Genomic DNA, 24,322 nt, shown 5'->3' on the forward strand with positions numbered 1-24,322 from the left:
CTGTTCAACATCAGTGATGAATGTGTAGTGCTAGCAGTCTTGTAATGAATATCAACATTGAGGATGGTTCACTGTATTTTATTCGAGTTTGAGTGAATTTAGACAAACGAGCAGTCAGCAAAAATCATCTCATCCATAAGTTGAGTCTTTTCGCAATGGCTTCGCCACCACTAGTATAATAATGCACTGGAGATGCTTTATCAAAGTAGTGTTATGGTCAGCTGTTCTTTCCTTTCCGTGCCCGATCTACTTTGGCTATCAGATCTTTAGCACCACCGTATTCAGCCATCGCTAGTAGCAACTTCTCCAATACAAACGCTGCATCCACATTGGAACTGCAAATAGTTGTTCCACATATAGGCATTACTTTGACACCTAGCATTGCAAACATCCATGGCCTAGTAGCACAAGCAAAACAGTTATGTATACTATTACCAAAACTGATTTTCTGCATCACCAGATGTGATCTGCATCTAGATTAGGATGTAAACCAATCTACCTATTTGTAGTAAGCTGGAGTTTTGATGCGATTTGACTTACTGCTCAAAATATAAAATAATATTATCAATCACACTTTTAAGTTTGATGTAGCTCACAATTCAACTTCATGAATTTACATGAGACGAACACGGTGTGGCAATGGCTGACAATTTATGATGCAAGTATATGCTAAACATCATGCCCACCTGTGTCTATCAAATAAGCTAAGCGCTTGTCGTATAATACGCTCTTCGATAAGGATAGCCTTGATAGCTGGTGACAACTTCATCAGGTCTCCAAGCACCTGCAAAATGGCCTAAATGTAGCTCTGTAGCACAAACCCTTTATATTAATACAAATAACCTTAGCCTGTGTTATGCTACCTTTGACAATCAAATTTTCCAGAGTACAAATACAACGACGACACACTTGCTATGAAAATGTCATAAAAGTTGTGTTGACTTGTTGAACTTTTGCATTCACAAGCTGACCAAGAGCTCTAGTATGCTACATAATTTGTATCCCAGCAACAACACTGGTTAGGTCAGAGTTGAACAATGTCACCAAAACCTTGCCGCAGTCTGTGATCTCTAACCAGCTATATCGGTAACTAGCCCTCACTTTTGTACAAAACATACTAGGAGCATACTTATTGTGTGCCACGTGTGATTTGGTAATGCTTGCTTGTCACACTCAATATATTTTAATATCACTGTAACACAACATTATTGCTATCATTTGTGACACATAATATTATTGTAATCATTTGTCACACGATATTATTGTTATCATTTGTCACACGATATTATTTTTATTATTTGTCACACATGATATTATTGTAGCTGAGTATTTTTAACACAATATCGAGTGATTGACAAAGCACAAATGAACATCAACAAATAACAGTATCAATATACTTGAATTCCCATGAGCCATATCTCCGGTAAATCAGCAGATCTGACTGTATCCTTGAATCTCTTCTCCTTGTCTGATATAGCTAACATGTACTCTATGGATTTACTGAAACACAAGACAGACAACTCCCTGAGTGAGATTGACTCTGTTTAGGACTAGCAATGAGCGTCACTTGTTCTTGCACTCTGATGGCTAACAGAGCAATGGCCTTACTTTGGCTAGGCATACTATTTTACCTGCACATACAATGTCATAATGTAGAATGTCATAGTTTTGTTTTGAAAGTTAAATTCAATTATTCGAGCCTTATTCCCGCAAACTTTAAATTGTGTACTCCTAATTTATTTATATATTTCTCAAAGTTTGTCTTCATTGTATATGTCCATATAGCTATAAAAATCTTGGAATAAAGAATCCGTATCGCAGAAGATTTGATCTTGAACCTCCCATTTGTTAGTCCGATGCCCTACCAATTTAATCACACAGACTGGCTAAATTCCCTAGGCGATACATGTCGTTATATGGGCGCAAATACGCTACACTTTCGTTCACGATGCAATGCCATGAGAATCCGTAGCTCTTATTAGTAAGCTTACTCAAATTATCCATTGGCAATGTTCCAGGTTAATAACAAGTGACAGGCAACTCTTATTATTTAAAAGCGGATTTTTAATACCCGGGCAATGCCGAATAGCACAGCTAGTCTATATATTTCTCAAAGTTGGTCGTGCGTGTATTCATCTGTTGTTGTGATTGTCCAGCTATAGCTATTATTTTAGCAGATCATAACCACAAAATGCACTAAAGTCATTGTAGGTATCTATGGTTACTAAGGTTAACATATTGTTTTGCTACTATTTTTAATGATGATGATTTTTACCAGGGGGTGATTGCATTAGATAATTTCTACGGGTTTCTATACCACTCTATGTATGTCTATAGCCTACAATATTTTCGCACGCCAGTGTTGGCATGCGATTTGGCATGCCAATTTTTGCATGCTGACACTGAAACTACCGAAAATCATATGATTGTATAACAAATAATTTTTCATTGTAATCGTAGCAAAACAGACTATATGTAGCCATTACTTGCTAATGATTTCACATTTACATTTAAACACCTTTACATTTTTATTTTTCATCGAAACACGATGAAAAATTTCATTTCATGAAACACTTTTTTAAAGTTATGAAGTTGGAAAGTTACAGTTGTTTGACAAAGTTTGAAAACCTTTACAGTTGTTTTGATTTTCTTTCTTAGTCTATTTCAACTACACAAAACACTTTTCTCATGATATGTAGTTTGAAAGTTAGAAAGGCAAATGTTGTTATAATTATGTTAAATACAAATCAATTTTCTGCCCAAAGACTTTTTATTATCAGTATATAATTATATCCCAATAATAAGTGATACAGTATATCACTTATATAATTCTTACAAGTGTTCTAAATCAGAAGTGTTAACAAATGTTGAATAGTCTCTTATAGGATGTCTATGAATGGAAGCGTGTCTATGGGACTATGTCTATAACGGAGATGTTACACACTAGATGATGAAATCAACAAATGTATTCTTTTACCATTAGAGAATCTGACACAAACATTTTGTGCCACGAATATTCCGATATTCATGTTCCATAATATCAGTACCGTGTCTACGTGTGTAAAATAATTGCAGAGCGACAGCAAAAAGTGTTTCAGCTTATCACCAAGTTTAAACCCAAGAACTGCCACCCGTAAGCTTTCCAGCAAAATTGATTACACTAATATTAGGCCTGTCTCACCTGTAAAACTCTTTGTGTTTTTGTTCATCCTCGTCCATAACTGAATCCATTTCCAGTTCTACGAGCAGTAAAATAAGTGATAACACATGAAATGTTCTGAATTAATAATAGTAGCTGGACTACAATATAAAGGGCTGGTCCATAGACACTCCATAATAAATCGTTAAACAATGGTGACTTTGAAAGTATTTTCATCCTAACAAAAATGCATAAGGCGCTCATGGAAGGTGAGTAAAAACTTTAGAAATTGGTCCAAAAACCTAATCAGCTATACAGATAGATCATGGTAGTCTTGCTAGTGGGAGGACTGAATCAGATCAATATGAGGCAGCAAAGGAAAAAAACTACAGTAAACACCTCTGTGAGATAAACTACAGTAAACACTTATGTAACATAAACTACAGTAAACACTTAAGTAACATAAACTACAGTAAACATTTCTGTAGCATAAACTACAGTAAACATTTCTGTAACATAAACTACAGTAAACACCTCTGTAACAAAAACTACAGTAAACAGTTCTGTAACATATACTACAGTAAACACCTCTGTAACATAAACTACAGTAAACACCTCTGTAACATATACTACAGTAAACACCTCTGTAACATAAACTAAAGTAAACACCTCTGTAACATCAACTACAATAAACACCTCTGTAACAGAAACTACAGTAAACACTTCTGTAATATGAACTACAGTGAACACTTCTGTAACCTAAACAACAGTAAACACTTTTGTAACATAAACTACAGTGAACACCTTTGTAACATAAACTACAGTAACCACTTCTGTAACATAAACTACAGCAAACACCTTTGTAACATAAACTACAGTAACCACTTCTGTAACATAAACTACAGCAAACACCTCTGTAACAAAAACTACATTAACCACTTCTGTAAAATAAACTAGTGAACACTTCTGTAACATAAACTACAGTAAGCATTTCTGCAACAAACTACAGTAAACAATTCTGTCCCATAAACTTACCGTAACGTATATTGCACTTAATGCAAAGGTTTTTTTTCATAGTTTTTGCTTTTTATTACTTACAAAATTCCATATAACATACAACATCAAGTCAGTGCATTGTCTCAATTTGATTTTACTAACCAGAGTTAACTGTAAAGATATTGTTTTCTCTCTAGCCGCACTTGGCAGAAAACAGGATGTAAAGGGTTATCTCTATTACATATAGTAGTACACTCAGTCTATTGCCGCACTTGGCAGAGAACACGATGTAGAGGGTTATCTCTATTACATATAGTAGTACACTCAGTCTAGCGTATCATGAGGCAGATTTAGTTTGTTCCTATTTGAACGGTCAAAGGGAAGAGTTTGGGATATGCTTAGAATGGCTTAATCAATTTACACGTATTTTACTGTTCGTCTAACGTGAAATTCCTATTCTCAGAACGGGTTATTTACAGTATAGGAGCTTCTACTGTATAGTTAAAACCCAACATGTTAAACTAATGCTCTAAAAGCCCCCTATTCACGTCCAGTAAATTGTCAAAAGCACAACTTTTTTTCTGATACAGAACTCATGTTGACAATCAAAGGTAGTGCTAATAGTGAAATTCCTTGACTTAATCAACACAGCAAGCGGTTAGCCTTAGTGAACAACATTTGGGAACTAACCTTGAAACTTGCGACGAGCTGCCAGTCCAGTAACCATGATTGTTATATTGCAGTCTACATTCTTGCATATTGTAACTACAGAAATAAACAAACACAACTACTATCCATTACTCCGTACACAAACATGCATGTATATATATAAATAGATTCACACACTCATGTACGAGTTTATCTTGGTTTCTGTTTAACATACGAATAGGTTAACAACAAATAACATGCTGGCCCTTGTCAACAAATTGAATTTCTGGGAATAGTAACAATATCCCCCTGATATGTTCATTTGCTTATGTACACTTATATGTTGAGTTTCGATAGTGACACACTCCTATATGGCGCTATAATGCCATCATGGTAACAGCCGGGTCGCTCTCACTCTGTCATGATTCAGTGTCGCTGCTTAGAAGTGAAACACTGGTGTGATGTGCTATTTTTGTGCCATGAAAACAATCGTAGTGACCAATGATGCCACACTTGTGCATAAAAACTTGACTGTTTTTGTTGTTGCTTCATACACAGAAATTTTTGTTGTTAAAACGCTCTAATCTATTTGTTTTTACGTGACACTGCAAATGGCAGAAGGCTGTACGGACCATCCCCGAAATGGAAACATTCCTTGACTGCTACCTGATTGAACACGGCCCTTAGATAATCCTAGATGGTTGGCTTTTTCTAGACCTCTCAAAGAGATTCTACAACTTCTCGTATCAAAGACCTGTGCGTCATTTGCCAGTGGAAAATCTATACTCTTTATTTTCCTCCTGAAGTGCCTATCCATTCATTTCTTTCTAATTCTTTTCTAGACATTCTCATCAATCTGATCCAACCTAAATTTCTATCATTCTTTTACTCACTAAGTAAATACATGGACTTGTGACAGTGCTCTGATAACTTGAACGCTCTGATAATTCGAACACTTTTGCTCGGTCCCTTGAAGTTCGAGTTATCCATGTTTGACTGTATATCAGTATTTATAGTAGTGTACATAAATTATATATATCAGTATTTATAGTAGTGTACATAAATTATATATATCAGTATTTATAGTAGTGTACATAAATTATATATATCAGTATTTATAGTAGTGTACATAAACTATATATATCAGTATTTATAGAAGTGTACATAAACTATATATCAGTATTTATAGTAGTGTACATAAATTATACATATATCAGTATTTATAGTAGTGTACATAAATTATATATATCAGTATTTATAGTAGTGTACATAAATTATATATATCAGTATTTATAGTAGTGTACATAAATTATATATATCAGTATTCATAGTAGTGTACATAAACTATATATATCAGTATTTATAGAAGTGTACATAAACTATATATCAGTATTTATAGAAGTGTACATAAACTATATATCAGTATTTATAGTAGTGTACATAAATTATATATCAGTATTTATAGTAGTGTACATAAATTATATATATCAGTATTTATAGTAGTGTACATAAATTATATATATCAGTATTTATAGTAGTGTACATAAATTATATATATCAGTATTCATAGTAGTGTACATAAACTATATATATCAGTATTTATAGAAGTGTACATAAACTATATATCAGTATTTATAGAAGTGTACATAAACTATATATCAGTATTTATAGTAGTGTACATAAATTATATATCAGTATTTATAGTAGTGTACATAAATTATATATATCAGTATTTATAGTAGTGTACATAAATTATATATATCAGTATTTATAGTAGTGTACATAAATTATATATATCAGTATTTATAGTAGTGTACATAAATTATATATATCAGTATTTATAGTAGTGTACATAAATTATATATATCAGTATTCATAGTAGTGTACATAAACTATATATATCAGTATTTATAGAAGTGTACATAAACTATATATCAGTATTTATAGAAGTGTACATAAACTATATATCAGTATTTATAGTAGTGTACATAAATTATATATATATATCAGTATTTATAGTAGTGTACATAAATTATATATATCAGTATTTATAGTAGTGTACATAAATTATATATATCAGTATTTATAGTAGTGTACATAAATTATATACATGTATATATCAGTATTTATAGTAGTGTACATAAATTATATATATATATATATCAGTATTTATAGTAGTGTACATAAATATTGATCATTGGTATTTGATGGGGGAAGGCCAAAAAAATACAAAAAGGTTTGAAAGAGAGCTACACCGATACTACCTGTGCCTCTAACCTTCATCCGGCTTTAATTAGTAGATTAAACATGAATTTAAAGATGAACTTATAAAAAATATTGGGAGGTTTCATCAGAAAATTGGTATTTTTCTATCATTTGCAATTGTTTTGATGTTTGAGGTGATCTGACTACAAGGATACTTCAAGATTAAAATCAACAAAACTTTACCGTGGTTGAAACCTTTGGAAGAAAACTATGTGCCAAAATGACATCATTAGTCTTCTAGTTTTTTGATAGTCTATTGCGTTCTAGTAGCAGCGTTACGTGTCTCTATATTGTCGGTCTTTTTGTCGAAGTGTGACTATAGACGACATAATCGCACTTTCCCTCGAATCTGAGCATTTTAATTGGGATCAAGTCAACTTTAATCTAGAACCATCCTGGCAGCCAGATCACCTCAAACATCCAAAACAACTGCAAATGATAGAAAAATACCAATTTTCTGATGAAACCTCCCAATATTTTTTATAAGTTCATCTTTAAAAGAATTAAATTCAATGCTACAGAATGACAAGCATAGACATAGAGACTTCAACCAGCAACATATTGTTTCCAATGCCCACAAAAACATAACTAGCCTGTGAACCAATACATTCCACCAGCAGACTAAGCGGGTTGTCATCCCCTCCAACCCTCTATACACTCACCAATTTTGAGTGCTTCGATAGCTACAGCGTCTAATAGCTGTTGGACAGGACTCGGTTGGAGTTTGACATCTGGCATCATCAGACAGTTGAGTATTACAACACAGCAATTAACCAGCATGTGTTCATACTCCTCCTGCAGCAAGACACACTCACGGTTAGGATGCAAACTAGACAATGAAACATATGGGTGACATGATTGGATAAGGAAACATAACTTGCCTCGTGGTTGCGCATCAATATGTGATTCTAAGATATGAACCAAACACAATTAAACAATAAAGTATTTATCTGACAAATAACTGGATAACACGATGTAAAAATTACAGATGATTGATCACTGGGAAATGTTTAAAAATAATAATCGAACAAATAAACATATTTTTAAGTAATATTAGGGTAACAAAACACATACATCTAGTTAATGATTGGATGATGAGACCTGCATCTAATCAATGATTGGATGATGAGACCCGCATCTAATCAATGATTGGATGATGAGACCCGCATCTAACCACTGATTGGATGATGAGACCCGCATCTAACCACTGATTGGATGATGAGACCTGCATCTAATCAATGAATGGATAATGAGGCCTGCATATAACCACTGATTGGATGATGAGACCCGCATCTAACCACTGATTGGATGATGAGGCCCGCATCTAACCACTGATTGGATGATGAGACCCGCATCTGATCACTGATTTGAAGGCGAGATCTGCATCTAATCACTGATTGGATAGAAGTAACTAGAGACAATTGGACAATGAAACACATTTATAACTAAATATTGGTCAGCGTGGATTAGCCCAGACGGTGGTTTTAGGTTAACATACTGTAAATAAACAGCTAAAACAACGATATGTTAAGAACAAGTAAAGCTTAATTTCGCTACCTACCTGTGATTTTTGAAACTATGGCTTTAGCTACTCTACCGTGTGCTACAATAGCATGGAATAATACTGGTTAGAAACGGTGCTGCGTAACAGAATATTTTCCTAGTGCTATTACATGCCCTGCAACAACCTGCAAAAAACCTGGACAAATGGTGTAATCTTATTTTTTGGCTTTTCAACGAATATAATATAATATTCAAAATTTACAAAGAAGATCAAACTTAGTGGCACTTGAATCAATTTTCAATCAGAAAGCACATTGTAGTACTTGTCTTAACTCTTCTCTAGGATGGCAAGCTGCTACCAGCGGCTGATGCCAGATCACAGTATTTTGGTTATTCCTTAGCCTGCTAATCCTTAGCCAATCATGCTCTTGAAACAAGTTTTCATGCTCTTCCTCACAAACCCTCAACAAATTTACCATACTATAACATAGTTTGGCTATGCTAGTCATTTCTATAAAGGTTGGGTTAGGGAAATTTTGTTTATGCGATGGCTTAGAACCTGATCCATAAACCAATAAAAAATTAGAATCCTTCAATACTTTTTCTTTATGATTCAATCAATAAAGATTGCTTCAGCCGAAATCAAGTACTGGTGATTTCGTCCTCAGTGTCTAGTAATATTGTTGTTATTTGTTGGCCATTTTGAAACTTTCAGCAGTACTTCAAAATGAAAAATAGAAAATAAAGTAAAACCAAACATCTAATATACAAAGTAAACTTCTTGTTGAATAAAATATTTGTTAAAGTTTTTGAATACAGTAACTCTTACTAAAGTTATATAAAAATCCCTGTGGATGTGTCTTGTTTTATAATCTTTCAAGAAACGGTACCCAAGGATCTAACTCTTTTATCTATCTATATAAATCGCAACGCTTATGTGTGTGCATTTCGGTTTGTCCAGCTACAGCTATTAAAATTTAGGAATTAAATATCTGTTTAATGCTGAATTTGATCTCGGAACCTCCTGTTCGCCAGGCAAATATCTTACCAATTAAACTACGCGAAATGCATTAAATTCTGAGGCTATATAAGCCGTTATGTCGGTTAAAATGCATGTACAGTAGCATTCTGCAATACGCAACTAAAGCTTGCTCTCACGGCTCATACTGGTAAGTTTAGCAATACGAATAGTTGCAGACTCAAATTAATCTTTGGCAACATGCCAGGCTAATGGTAAGTGGCAGGCAACTACACTACCTGCAACTAATTTTAAGCTGTTTTTAATACCCGCGCAATACCCGGGTATTCGGCTAGCCCCTACTAAAAGTTGATTGTTTGGAATGAGATAAGCTTACCTTCTGATTGATAAGCTGAGAAACGCAATAACAGAGATAAGTACGTAAGAAATCCACGTTGTCAATGAGCACTTCGACAATGCCTTCGGTGTCTGTAGAGAGATTGCTGAGCCCTGGTACAAGGAACTGGAAGCAGTCTATCTCACTCAGCATGCCAGAGCTTTAATAGATAAGGCAAAAGGACACTGCCAAGAGCCATTATAAAATTCAACATAAAAAGTTCATCGACATAAAATTTCATATACTTTGCCAACCATTTGAAAAAAGTTCACTTTGGGCTGTTCATTTACAATTTTTTAAAACGCCATTAGGTAGTTCGTATGGTGAATAATGGATAATCTAAAAATAGGCCATTTATCAAATATCATCTTCGTGTTTTCGCACTTTGGAGATATTTTTGTAGAAGTAGTTATTCTTTCGAAGGCCTATTTGCAGATATGTACTCCAAATGTCAAAAAAGGTCAAACAGAACAAAATATCATATATTGTAGCTGGCTTCCATAGCAAAACCAAATTAGGTACATAAGCTAATAAACTGTTTAGTACAGTTGTATGTACTATGTACATACGACTGTACTAAACAGTTACTATACTAATACTGTACTAGTACAGTAGTATGTTGTATGCACTCATTCCAGTTGTATGCATATCTCTATGAAATGTTGAGGACATTTTTAATGATGTTTGTATTTAGAAAGTAATAATTTTGCCTTAATTTAAAATTGCATTCAATTGGTTGTTTTGTCATTGCGGACTGATATTATTGGCTGTATAGAAATAGCAATCATTGTTCTCGAATAAAAATCAGAAATTGCTCACAACATTCAAGATCTTTGAAGATCACCATTTTCATTTGCCGAAGGAATCTTTATATCACCCATTCTATAAAAAAATGATGTAGCAAAACTCCATTTTGAAAAGACGAGTATTTATAGCTTTGTGGTTTCCAATCTTCAAAACAAGGTAATGCAAAAAGACCTTTAGCACAATGGATTTTGTCGTTATAATACTGTAAGATAAGATAACTCCAATACTCTAAGATAAGATAATTGCCTTCACTTAATCTACTACATTCAAGGCTCTACAAATGAAGCTCATTTCTTTAGAGAACGTCTTTGTGTGTTAAAATCTTCATATTTTAAATCATAAATTCTCATAAGAGTACACTGTAATATGTTTAATCAGTTTAACCACAGCCTAAAGCTTATCTCCTTAATATATAGTATACGCAGGTAATTACAAATAACATTAAGACAAATGTAAACCATGTAAAGAACTAAATTTAAAAAGCTACCTTAATATATAAACAGTAAACTAATAAAATAACAGCTTATAAGAAAATATTTTTATCAGTCCTGTAACTTAGAAAAATTCGGACAAAAAAATAATCTTAGCTATGTCGAGGTTCAGAAGTAGAGGTTGCGCTTCAGATCTGCAGCGTAACTTGCTATATTTTAAACTAGGTAAAAATAAAAATAATTTAGCTTATATATTCTTTATTATTTAAAAATTCTACAATTATTTATGCATCATTATTAATTTTCATTTGTAAAGCTGAGATTCCACAGCAAACTTCAAAGGTCATATGTTTGAAATTACTTCAGGTATAAAATCAAATATTTGCTAGTTTTATTTCATAATTTAGATAATTTATGTTGATGTTTGACTGTAGCAACGAATGGAAAGAGATTTCTGTATGTATTGAAAAAATTAAGATTTCAATATGAGAAATTAATCAGCTTTGTAACTTGTACAAAAGATCAGTTGTTAGTGCCTTCTTCGTACACCTGAAGGTACCATGACCAAAGTGTGATGTGTTCAAATAATTATGTAAACTCCTCATATTTACTATGGTTCCTATGTGATTTTTTTGCTGATGCCATATTCCTACCCTAACAAAAAATAATTTTTTCGTGTAGTTACAAGCATGGTCTGAAAAAGATGGTGCAACAACCAACTTTTTACTATCCCATTGCACTCAAAAACGAAAGTACCAATGAGGACTAATTTATGAAGGTATAACCTACTCATATCAACTGCTAAAAGAGTCCCCACAAAGACTCATTTATGAAGGTATAACCTACACAGATCAACAGCTAAAAAGAAAGTTCCCATGAGGACTCATGAAGGTATAGCCTACTCATATCAACTGTAAAAAGAAAAAGTCCCCACAAGATTCATTTATGAAGGTATAATCTACACAGATCAACTGCTAAAAGAAAAAGTCCCCACGAGGAGTCATTTATGAAGGTATAACATACTCAGATTGACTGCTAAAAGAAAGAGTCCCCATGAGGTCTTATTTGTGAAGGTATAATCTGCACAGATCAACTGCTGAAAGATATTTACCAAAGTCTTATGATTATGGGCAGTATTTTAGTGTATTTGCTTAATAGACTCTGTGTTTCCTCAGCTGTCCAAGCACCAAGCAGCCGCACACATGCAGCGATTACCCCAAACAGCATCTGATCCAGAGGCTACAACCACAATAGAATAATGTCTACGAGTGTTGATTAATTTCAAAGTTGACTTTCCAACCGATAATTCATACGGAGACATCAAATTTTTAAAGAGTATCTTTTTGATGTTACATCAGTAGGTTGAGTGCTTAGTTCTCCAGCCCATATCGAGGTAGTAATGAACGACACATATAAGCAGGTTTGAATCTGAGTTGAAGAGTTAGTAGTTTGTTCACACATCTACGTGATTTAATAACAGTTTTCGGTGAGATAAATAAACTGGCCGATCAAAGTCAAATCAATGCTAAACCCTAGCATAAAGGAGCATTGTAATACATCTTTCAAAAATAGCTTGACCAATAGAGGTGACGCTAACAATTAGTATAATTATCAAATAATACTTTACAAATTGTCAAATATGAACTCTTATCATGTAATGCACAATATACCAACATGTTTATGTTGCAGACATCCCAACATGAAGTACAATTGCAAATGAATTTGTGTCAGACCATCTATAAGTTGAAATATGTTTGGGGAACTAGTGTTTTTTTCAAACTGTAAGTCACTACGAAATATAGAGCACACTTTCAGCCAATCTAAGAAAAACCACCATTTACAGTCGAGCAAATATAGTCTTAGAAGTCGTTTTTCAATGCCACTTAATTCACAGATACTACCATTATACTTTCGTTATCTAATACATTCTGAAAACCAAAAACGGATTTTCAGAGCAAGCCTAACAGCATGAAACGGCCTAACAGCATCGTTTTAGAACAGTTCATATGTCAATAACAAATTACAAGCTGTTACCACACATTGTATTTTGCACGAATGTTTGCTACAAAAATCATATCAATGTTTAAAAGTCTATTTCAAATTGCCTCATATAATGAATGAAAAAGCAAAGATGTATTCTTCAGAGAACGTATTTGAATAGTAACATTTACACCAATTTGAAAGACATGCATTGCTAAAGACACATTTTATTATAATGGTATTTTTTTCACAGAATGAACATGACAACAAAAACAATGAACAGTACGCTCAATCAAAATTCTATTCAACAAGTTACAAAACGTAAACAAAAACAAATATTTAATAACATGCTATAATAAGTGAGGTGTGTATAGGGCCTGCCAATGATTTATTACAAATAAAGGGTGGTTAAGAAGAGCATGCAAACTTTCATTCATTTTATTCACATATATAGATCTGCTGTTTTGAGCAAGAGTGCGAAGTTTCTCTTGGGCAGACTGAACTGCCTTTGCATCCGCACATTCATGATAATAAATTTTTTTTTTAAAAGAGTGCAACGCAAAGGTATCAAACCATACGACTCGACAACATTTTCTTGCATCTATCTGATCTTCACTGGATAAAACTTTAGTAACAGTTGAATTCCTCGCTATACAGACTCTGTACCAGACTTTTTCGCAATGACGAGTATATTCCACAACGAGACGAGATAAACTGGAGATTTGAACCAAACCCATGGCCCCCAATTTATGCAACAGCTTGAGATGAATACTGGCTACAGTGACAAAAGCTCCCAAAGCAATTTCGGCATGCATGGGTTTTCGAAGAAAAGTTATTAGACTTTCGACTCTAGACACATTGCTAAGCAGTTGTCCTTGATCAGCAGCTGGCTGTGATATCGAATGAAAAAGAAATTGAATACTCTCATCAATATGTTTTTTCTGTAATTCGTGCAGATGTTGGTGCATCATCTTTGACAGATGTTCATGGTTGAAGATGAAGGATGACCCGGCGCCTTTGCATTCAAACAAGAAGTCTTCATAACTTTGTATGCTCTCAGTCGGTGTTGAAAAACATGAGGTAGCACTCCCTTGATTTAGCTCTCCAGTAACTACGGCCCCAGAACTTGTGGTAATATCTACAGATATATTAAATACATTGTATTACATTAAATACATTACATTATTAATACACACAAAACTGCCAAACATACAAAAACCTTTTCATCACTTTACAGTTTACGTAAAACTCATGAAGCCAAGCTGACTCAAACGATTTTTAAGCAGCTGACAGATATGATATCAAATCGTTGGCAAATAATAACACACAATATCCAAAACATTCTCATTTTTAAACTCACGACTAGCACCCACATATAGCCTGGGAACAACTGCAACTAGCATAGAGAATAACTTACTGAGAACTTAAACATGCCTGAGTAAGTATTCATTAGCAATAGATGAAACAGGCAGCCGAGATCAATTCCTGCAGAAACTTACCAGTATTGGACACCTGAGGAGGAGGACATAGCTTCCTCTTGTTGGAATCCATGACACAAATGCTGCTAGATACGGCACAGACTCAAGACTCTTGATCATATAGTTAAGCCCTGACTATTGTAGGGAAACCGCAAATAGCTTGCGAAAAGCTGAAGGATAAGTATTTCAAATTTGAAATAATTGGGTGGGCAACTATAAAAATGGGAAATTTGTCAAATCATCATAAAGATTCAAAGTATGTCAACTCTGATATAATCTGACAAAGCTTTGTCAAAACAAATTTGTGCCTGGCTTTGCAATTTGTTACAGCTTTATATTTTTTATTTTATTCTAAATTTGAAGGAAAACTTTTATTTTAAAGCTATATTTAAAAGTGTTGAATAAAAACTCATTGCACTCGTTGCTTGCTACTTCATTGCACAACTTGCTAGAGTTTGCGATCAAAACTAGGTTTTTAGGTGCAATAGAAGAGGAGTTATGAGCGTCAATCCATTATAAGCCGTGTTAGGATAACCGCAAGCATTAAATAATATGTTATAAATCTGCAAATCTATAAGTTATATAAGGATAATCGATCAAATGCTACAAATATATATATTCATGTACAAGTGACATAAACTAACCATACTTAAATTACATGCTGAAACAAAAATTAACGTCTTTAAAACAAAAATATTTGCATTGTTTGGTCAGATAGCTGCGTTCTGATTGTTTTTTCAACGGAGCAAACTTTTGGTAGTCCAATACTTTCGACAATGTCTTCTGACTTCAACTCTTCTTTTGCATTGATGAACTAGTCGATTTTAGCGTTCAAAGTATTTTTTGGCAGAGTAATACTTTTACGTGTTGCATTTAGCACAAACGCAATGTGTAAGTTTTGCTCGCTAAAAGCAACCTTTAGCTTAAAACTAGTGGCTCATCAACGATCGTAAATGTAAAATGTTTTTATATACACGTACATGTACTTTGAAGTATTAAGACGACGTTAAACAAGGAACTACTTTTAGCCTGAAACAGTTATTAATCATTTCTATGGTAGTTACTTCCCAAGTTGTAACAAAAAATAATGAAAAGCCTTGGAGTTGGACACCTTGAGAATTAATTGTTATCGATGTAACTGAGTCATGATTAGTACTATTTTGTGGACACTTTTCTACTGATCACTTGTTATTATGAGTTCCTAAAGGACCAATGTCAAAGTGGCGGTCAAACGGAGGTGACGTTCAACTAGAGAATGGCATTCTACGTTGCAACCCTTCTTTCAGGGTGGCGTTCAAATAGAAGTGGCGTTCAATTAGAGGTTTTATAGTAACAATGAATGTTACTGACTCACTGTAATCATGATAATGACAGTGCTTACCTTATCTGTGTCACATCCTGTCAAGAAGTACAAGATAGCACTGACAGCACCCTGCAGAGCTGAATGTACTTGTAAAATTTCCTTGCTGTCAAGGGCGAGGGTTGTCTCCTCTCGCGCCATGTAGAATATCATCTGCTCTAGCGCGAAGAAACCCGAGCTGAGTGTTTCACTCTCTGCCACTACCTGTGGAGGGCAGAACTTACAAATAAAACAAAGGACAAAAGCGTATAATTTACATAAGGAAACCAAGCCTAGTTTATTACATAGCAGCCAGTTGTAAACAAGCAGTCGCACAGCGAAGTCAGCTCATCCAATATTTGCTGCTGAATGGCTAGAGGAAAGCGGCGAATTGACTATGGATTACCATCAAATAACAATATAGTGTGCAGCTGCAACAGCAATGATACACACCGTAAGCGTAACCATGCAATACTAAGTAGATAAGCTCGCTGCTGCAACGATGCACTTATGTAGTACGAAGATGAGATGCCAGAGTTTTATTACAGTAGACACACCTACAACATAAACCTTTCACAAGTATCTTCCACAGTGATAAATTCCATATAATGTAAAGCATTAAGTCGGTACAAGTTGTAAAACTCGGTTTGAATAACAAGAATTAATATTATATATTAATTTAATATATTTTATTATATATTAATTAATATTACATTAACATTCTCTCTCTCGTAGCACTTGGGAGAGAGAAGGACGTATAGTTGCGTATCTATTACACCGTGTTTATACCATACCCTAGCAACCTAGTGTGTCATGACAGATCATCAGGGGTGTCGATGAAGCGCAGCAAACGAGTAGCAGCACAATTATTCCGGAATACTTAGAGGATGTCGATTGGTACAGGTGTTAGAGTATCAGTCTACCGAGCTGAATGTCATGGGTTGGAGTCTCGTTGAAGGCAATTTTTATCCCAAAATTTAACCATTGCTTTGAACAGACCGACAAACTCTCCTTTATTATAGCAAAGATATGTTTTTCTTTTACTTCGTTACAGACATATACAATTTTAATTTATTTTTCCTTTGCAGCATAAACCTTTCTGCTTGAAAATGATTAGATTTGACATTGAATGTCAATGTCGTTCCTTAACTTGAAGGTTGACTTTCAACAAAATTCACATTACAGTTATTTGTTATCAAAAGGTTCACCATGTTTTGCTCAGCTGTGTTGTCGTTGCAAAATATGTGGAAAAGTGATTATAAGCTCTTAAAAGCTCAAAGCGAACAGTTAATCGTAGCCATCACGAAAACGCCGTAGGTAGAAATCCTTTTATTTCGATGATGTACTCAACTCGACGTGGTTATTGCTTTGACATGTGATGGTATCACATGAACTGAAAGGCGAATATAAGGCTCAACATAAAACGTCTCGTAGCACTAGTTTATGACAAACACTTTGGGTTCTACCGGAAAGCAATTATCAAATATAAACACTCGCTACTTTAAAGTTTCATTTCAGCTTGTTTTATTCATCTAGTCGTAATCTGATCATGTGACCCATATTTCCTGCTATATGGTGCAAACAATTTCAGCAGCATTTTTTGACTATCACAGGTGACCAACAGGCTCCTCATATTTATCAGAGGATGACTTGCAATCCTTCGAGCAAAGGTTGAAAAACTAAACTAATTTTTAGGCTAGGTTTTGAAATATCAGTGCTAAAAGTGACAGCATTACAATAATGATGAAATAGATGCTTAAGGACAATAGACATGGTTTTATCGAATGCGTGAAGTATATTTATGAAAATATTTCCACGAATGAGGTTGCATGAAAGTGTTGCCGTTTTGGTGAGGAATTCCAACCTACGGCGCTTTCATGATGGCTGCGATTAACTGTTCGTTTCGGAGTTTTTAAGAGCTTGTGATCACATTTCCACATATTTTGCACCTACAACACAACAGAGTAAGACATGGTGAACCTTTTGATACTAAATAACTGTAATGTGAATTTTGTTGCAAGTTGACCTTTAATCAAACCATGTGTAAGTAATAAGAAAAATAAAAATGGCAATACACACCAAAAATACCACGGTTACCGTACAGTTATTAAATTTACCCAACGACCAATCACGAGCGAAGCGATTGTTTGGGAGATTTATGATAAGTGCATATGTGCACACAACTCACGAAAATTATTCATCAATGGCCGTCGCAAACCCTTGTACCGAAATCTCATCAACAAATTTAACCATTTTTCAATGGAGTCGTTTAAGTATAATAACGATACAAAACACATATAAACCTATTTAAATATTTTACCAAATTTTTATTATTTGTAGAAAACTTCCTAAACCTTACCCATCTGATCGAATTATACATAAATAGACAGATTAATTCGGCCTAAAATCGTTATTAAAACTTGACAAGCCTTATTTTTATTAAAAGTAAGTCCGGCAAACGAAACGCCTAGCGACAAAGAATAGAACCATCAAGTCGTGCGCATTTCACGAAAAAAAAAACATGCACATTTCACCAGTCTATGGCATTGTCCACTTGCCAAAGGTTTCTGTAATTAACGTAGAAGTAATGAAAAGTAATCGTTTCTTTTTTGCCGATTTCAAAATGACTGACATATTCGACACTTATGAGTACATAGGTATTCTAACTGATGTCCAAAGCAGTGAAAGTAAAGGAAATGACGATGATATCTTTTTTAACGATTCTTATGAGCTTATTACAATATTTAAGTATAAGAATAATTATTCGATTTTATAAGATTTAATTATAAGAATAAGTATTCGAATTTGCAAGATTGAAGTATATAGTGACCGATGTTGGGCAATATGTTACTGTTATTATTTGTTCTAAATAGTTAAATAGATTTTCTAAAAATCTATATAAATATCACAACTTCTTGATATTGTTAGCTATGACATTTTGAAATGGAAACAAAATTGTGCATTGGTTTTCTATTATTACTGTACTACTATATTAATGATATCCGTGCATTTTACTTCTAATATTGCATTTTTCCTATTGCGGGGGAGAGATATAAACATATAATCTTTTCCTTTCATTATTGCTGTTTGTTGTACATAATAACGCCCAGTACATTACAGCTACCACTGCCATTATCCTATTGCACTGCAGTGCCATTTGACTGCTAATATTGCATTTCTCAACCATCAATACTCTTTCTTTTTTCCAATATCACTTTGGTCGTGGGCTGTATAACAGGAGAATTTCTAGTACATTAAATCTCAGTTTAGTTTTTCCTTTTTGAAGAACCAAAGAGGCGAGTTTGTGGCGATTTTGGAATGAAGTAAGCTATTTACATGTATTCTACTGTTCGTAACCTCGTATAATGTGAGATCCCCATAACGATTATTTCTGTTATAGGGGCATCTACTGTATAAATACATAGCAATGACTCTACTACTCGCCAATGTGACATCGGCAGCCACTTAGTAGTAATTTTAACATTCTGAAAATCTGGTACTCTGTCAGTGTTCCACATAATACTAATATACAATGTAATACCTTCTCATTATCATCCTGTTCCAAAGTCATCCTTACATCAATACTGCAGAGATGAATGACTAAGAGTGCTGCCTTGCTGCCCTTTTCTTTGATCAGATCTGCAATCCCTCTGAATAGAAAAACATATTTCTGATCACCTACCAAAATACCACCAGACAAAACAACATGAGCTAAATTTAAAAGTAATACACTGATTATTTTTATAATTCATGACATAGATTATCATTCTAACTTCACAGGAAAAGTTTGTCCCACCCCATCTTTTGAATCTACCATCTTTCCATATGCTATTGCGGTAATAATTTACCACAGTCTCGTGACATAAGGTTTGAGGTCACACTCTGGGCGATAGCTTAGCCTGAGGTGAATTGGCTAAATCTATGTATCTCAGTTTCGTTTGTAAAAATAGACATTCAGAACTTAATCAAGCGTGTTCATCAAAAGTTAAACTAAAACCCCATGTCCACATGAGGACGCAGCAGTAAAACTTTTACATTGGTGACCACCACTAGCTTGATCTAGTGGGGGAATCAGATTGACACATACATGAGGTCAAAGTTGTGATGACCTTAAGAAATACCAGACACTTACATAAGGTTAAAGTTGTGACAAACTTGAGAAATTCCTGACACTTACACAAGGTTAAAGTTGTGATGACCTTGAAAAATACTTGACATTCACACAAGCTCAGTTGTGATGACATGGAGAAAGACAAGGTCAAAGCAATATATGCCACGCTACAGTTTAGGCAGTGTGTAGAGCTAGAACAGATGAGGAATACATAAGCTCTGAAGACACCCACCTGATCTGAATAAGACCGGTAAGAAGCTTGAGAGCTTGCTGTCGCTGGGCACTTGGCAGCCGGTTCTTCAGGGTATCACACAGCTTGCCCATGACATGGGTGACAAGGGTGTGCAGCCCTTCTGGAAGACTGCCCTTAGCTATATGATAAACAAGTTTAGATGCTGTTTCACATGTGTCGAAATCTATGGCTCCAGTCTCACTGATCTGAGAAATTGAACATACACACTGGCAGCATTATATGAGGAATAAAGTCAACTGTATGTACAAGCAAGTGATTACTTAATTGGTAACATATGATTGTGTATGTATACATTAGCCAAAAACTAAATAAATAATTACAAATGTATATGTTAGCAAATGACTATATAAATAACTAGAAATATAAAATAACAGCATATTTGGAATTGATACGGTACATGTAAAAATTACAAATTAAAAAATAGGTATTAATAAGAAAATTAGCTTTTAAATTAATTTCAAAAAAATAACAAACGCAAATGGTAATATTAATTAACTAGAAATTCCCCTGTCATACAGCCCACGACCTGATAATGGAATAAGTGATAATGGAAAAAAGAAAGGGTAGTGCTGGTTGTTGAAAAATTAGTTGTCAGCAGGAATTGACAGAGTATAGTGTAAAAGTGTAAATGAGAGTTGTTCGAGATGGCATAAAATAAATTTGATGGAGCATGACTTCAAAAAGGAAATTCTAGTAATCTAGGAATTTGACAGGGGAACATATGTTCAAACCTATGTTTTACAACAATAAAATGAATATTAATTAAAGCTGTAGGCCTAACTTACTGTAATGTATGTAAATTAACAACAACAAAATCTCTGAAATGCAATATTAGAAGTAAATGGCCAGCTGCTGTGTAATATACACAGTTTAAAAGTTAGTTGTGTTGAATGTAAAATGGTTTTGATAGCGATCTAGCAGAAAGCAAGTATGAGCGTTCACACGTCTGGAAGTTTCCTGCAAACTGGAGCAAAATAAAAAAATATTTTTGTCATAAAGTGGCGTTGTAGTTCGGCCCTAGCTTGTACATAAGATGTAAAGAATTTTGGCTAATGTTTTTAATAATTTAATGAAACCTTCGGTAATTGGAGAAAAAATATAGACTGTGTACCCCAATTTCATACCTGTAAATTGTAAATTGGTCTACGCCTCAAACGGTCTACGTTTATTACAGAAACCTTTGGACAAATAAATTCGAATAATTATTCTTATGATAACTTTATAAAATCAAATAATTATTTTTATAATTAAATATTTTTGCAAGATATTAAAAATGAAAAACTTTTAGAAACCTTCGACAATTAGACAATGCTATTCACTGGTGAAATGAGCACGTTTTTCTCCTGAAATGCGCCCTTCTTAATAGTTCTACTATCTGTCGCACGGCTTTATTGGCGTATCGTTGGCTGGTCTTAATTTGGATTAAAAAAGCAAGTTTTTTTTTGCAAATTTCGGCCAAATTAATCTGTCTATTTGTGTATAATCCGATCAGATGGGTAAGTTTTAGGATATTGTCGACAATTTTCAAAGACTTGGTAACATACTTAAATAGGTTTATGTGTTTTGGATCGTTATTATACTTAAACGACTCCATTGAAAAATGGTTAAATTTTTTGATGAGATTTCGGTACAAGGGTTTGCGACGGTATTGATGAATAATTTTCATGAGCTGTGTGCACATGCATTTATCATAAATCTCTCAAACAATCACTCCGCTTGTGTTTGGTCGTGGGATAACATATCATTGTGTATGTATATGTTAGCAAATGATTATATAAATAATAACATATCATTGTATATATGTTAGCAAATAACTATATGAATAATAAAATTTCAATGTATATGCTAACAAATGACTATATAAATAATAACAGATGATTTTACATGCAAACAAATGACTATATCATTGCTAAAATATCGTTACTGATGGAAACAGAATAAACCTGTAAACACAAAACATAGTTCTTTGAATTAATGAGTTTTTCCATAAAGATTATTACAATATGCAAGGTTGAAGGTTATTCAACTAAGACAAGCTGTGTTTCGTCGTTAATTTTTAAATTTTACAATCCTATTACAATTGTAGCTTTAAATTAATACTACAAGCACTAATATTCAATGAGTATGAGGAGACAACTCTGGTCCACCATTTCATCACAGTTCAGTTATAGGCATGCAGTTTTAGCTGAATTGAGAATAATTTTATAGTGTTGTATAACTTTTCGGTAAGGCTTAACACTATACTAAACGCTGACTACACATTTTAATGTACACCCAATAATATGTGAGTATAGTAACCTTTATTTGATGTAAATATATTGCTGTTACAGCCAGCCTGCTGTTGCCATGCAACCAGAATGTTCCTCTACGATTGAGAATATTTGATGCAAGTTGTAGTAGTTGATCTCCAACAAGACCTGTAAAATGCAAAATGGTTAGGATGCATTGTACATAAAAAATGGAGCCCATCTAATTCAATCCAACACGCCGACAACAAGACAATGTCGGTGATACAGGAATGAACAATCAACCCACCCCTGCTTGTATTTTTGAGAGCAACACGATACATAGCTGGGATGAGTATTGTCTCCAAAATGGCTACATCCTGATCCCTGGCAAAGTTTTCTAGGCATTGAATACAGAGACTCCCAATTTCTTTATGCATTTGAACTGCAGTTACACTTTCTTCATTGTCATCCTTAATCTTGCTCTGCTGAACGACTATAAGAATGGATTCAATCTCAGATATGACGTCAGAAACTTGATCCTCAGTAAGTACGCCATCCTCAGTAAAACAAAGAACTACACTAAGAGCCGCCATCTTTAGTGATGCTCTGTCACCTGTCAGTGACGAGTCTTCGTCAGAGCAAGTGCCCGATAACATTCGTTTCAAAAATTGAAAATCGATGGCTGATATTAAGTCTCTTTGAAATTCCTTGTCAATAACTGGCTTTAAATCATTACAGGTCTCCTCGCTGGATGTCTCATTGCTTCTATCATCGTCCAATGATACAGAAAATAGTTTTGGGACAAGAAGCAATGCAGCTAATTTCTCATTGTCTGTTTTTGTTGCCTTCAAAAGTCTTAAGCAAGCTTCTTCTCGCTCCTTTGAAGTTTTAGGAAGAGCCATTGTTGCAGTTCTGATCTACGAACCCTCCAAGAGTGCTGTAATAATTAATGCTTATGAAAGTCGACAAAAACCATAAACATTGGAGCATATAAAACTTGTAATTGGCGATTTGATTTATAGGTATAGAAATATGGTAGGCACTGAGAGTCGGAGACAAAAAGCCATCAGTGTTTGCTACAGGCTTAACGGCATTGTAACAATGACAATATAGCTTTAGGTTGGTTATTCTAAATCTTTGCAAGGAAATAAGACTAGTAGAAAAGTTTACCACCATCAGCAAATTAATCTAGCAGTACTAACTAGAAAATACCAATTTAAATCCTCATTCTCAGAAATATTGTTTAAACCTATGTGAATGAAATTTCAGGTAGGGCCTACAATTTTATAAGCAATAGTGAATTGTCTGCTGTTAGCAATCACATAACTTGCCAACGGCGGAAGTTCAACCTATAGGCTTTTTTATCCTGAACACTGACCATTTGTATTATTTTTGTATTAGCATTTTAACAATAGTTTTTATATTTCTGAAAGAGATAATACACCTAAATCAATGTATTCTGTGATAACACATAGCACAATGAACAACAAATTTACCAAGTAAACTTAACTGGTGCAATATAACATATAATTACAATTTATGCACTTACAATAAGACTTGACTTTTAAACTTCTATATCTTCATCTTACATTTTACTTCTAGGCATAACTGAAAAAATAAATGTTTTTCACTCGAACTAAGCATCATCATAACGTGAACAACACCAGTAGCCAAATATAGCATACCCTACTTATTAGTAATACATTCATACTATATTTTACATTTAGTTTGAGCAACATTGATAATAATGGTAGAATATATAGATGTTTTTGTATAACAGTGTTACTGC

General features: G+C 34.0%; 1 protein-coding gene across 1 annotated transcript; it reads right to left on the reverse strand.

Moving 5' to 3' along the window:
- Positions 1-62: 62 nt before the first annotated feature.
- Positions 63-23,465, reverse strand: LOC137404405 (neurochondrin-like). Its single transcript, XM_068090605.1, has 13 exons — positions 22,841-23,465; positions 22,604-22,722; positions 20,285-20,490; positions 19,483-19,591; positions 15,984-16,166; positions 12,256-12,383; positions 9,907-10,066; positions 7,711-7,843; positions 4,826-4,900; positions 3,182-3,239; positions 1,398-1,500; positions 687-784; positions 63-335 (listed from the first exon to the last, which is right to left on the reverse strand). The coding sequence occupies exons 1-13, from the start codon at positions 23,433-23,435 to the stop codon at positions 218-220; spliced, it is 2,085 nt and encodes a 694-aa protein (XP_067946706.1). The 5' UTR covers positions 23,436-23,465; the 3' UTR covers positions 63-217.
- Between the last annotated feature and the right edge of the window lie 857 nt (positions 23,466-24,322).

Source organism: Watersipora subatra, chromosome 9, assembly GCF_963576615.1.
Source record: "Watersipora subatra chromosome 9, tzWatSuba1.1, whole genome shotgun sequence".
NCBI lineage: Eukaryota > Metazoa > Bryozoa > Gymnolaemata > Cheilostomatida > Watersiporidae > Watersipora > Watersipora subatra.

Bases quoted from the DNA above. Each gene is read 5' to 3' on its own strand.
- LOC137404405 (XM_068090605.1), bottom strand. From the start codon at position 23,435: ATGGCTCTTCCTAAAACTTCAAAGGAGCGAGAAGAAGCTTGCTTAAGA. The intron at 4,901-7,710 runs GTGAGTGTATAG...TTATTTCTGTAG, and splicing joins TATCGAAGCACTCAAAATTG to TTACAATATGCAAGAATGTA. The intron at 1,501-3,181 runs GTGAGACAGGCC...CTTGTGTTTCAG, and splicing joins AAACACAAAGAGTTTTACAG to TAAATCCATAGAGTACATGT.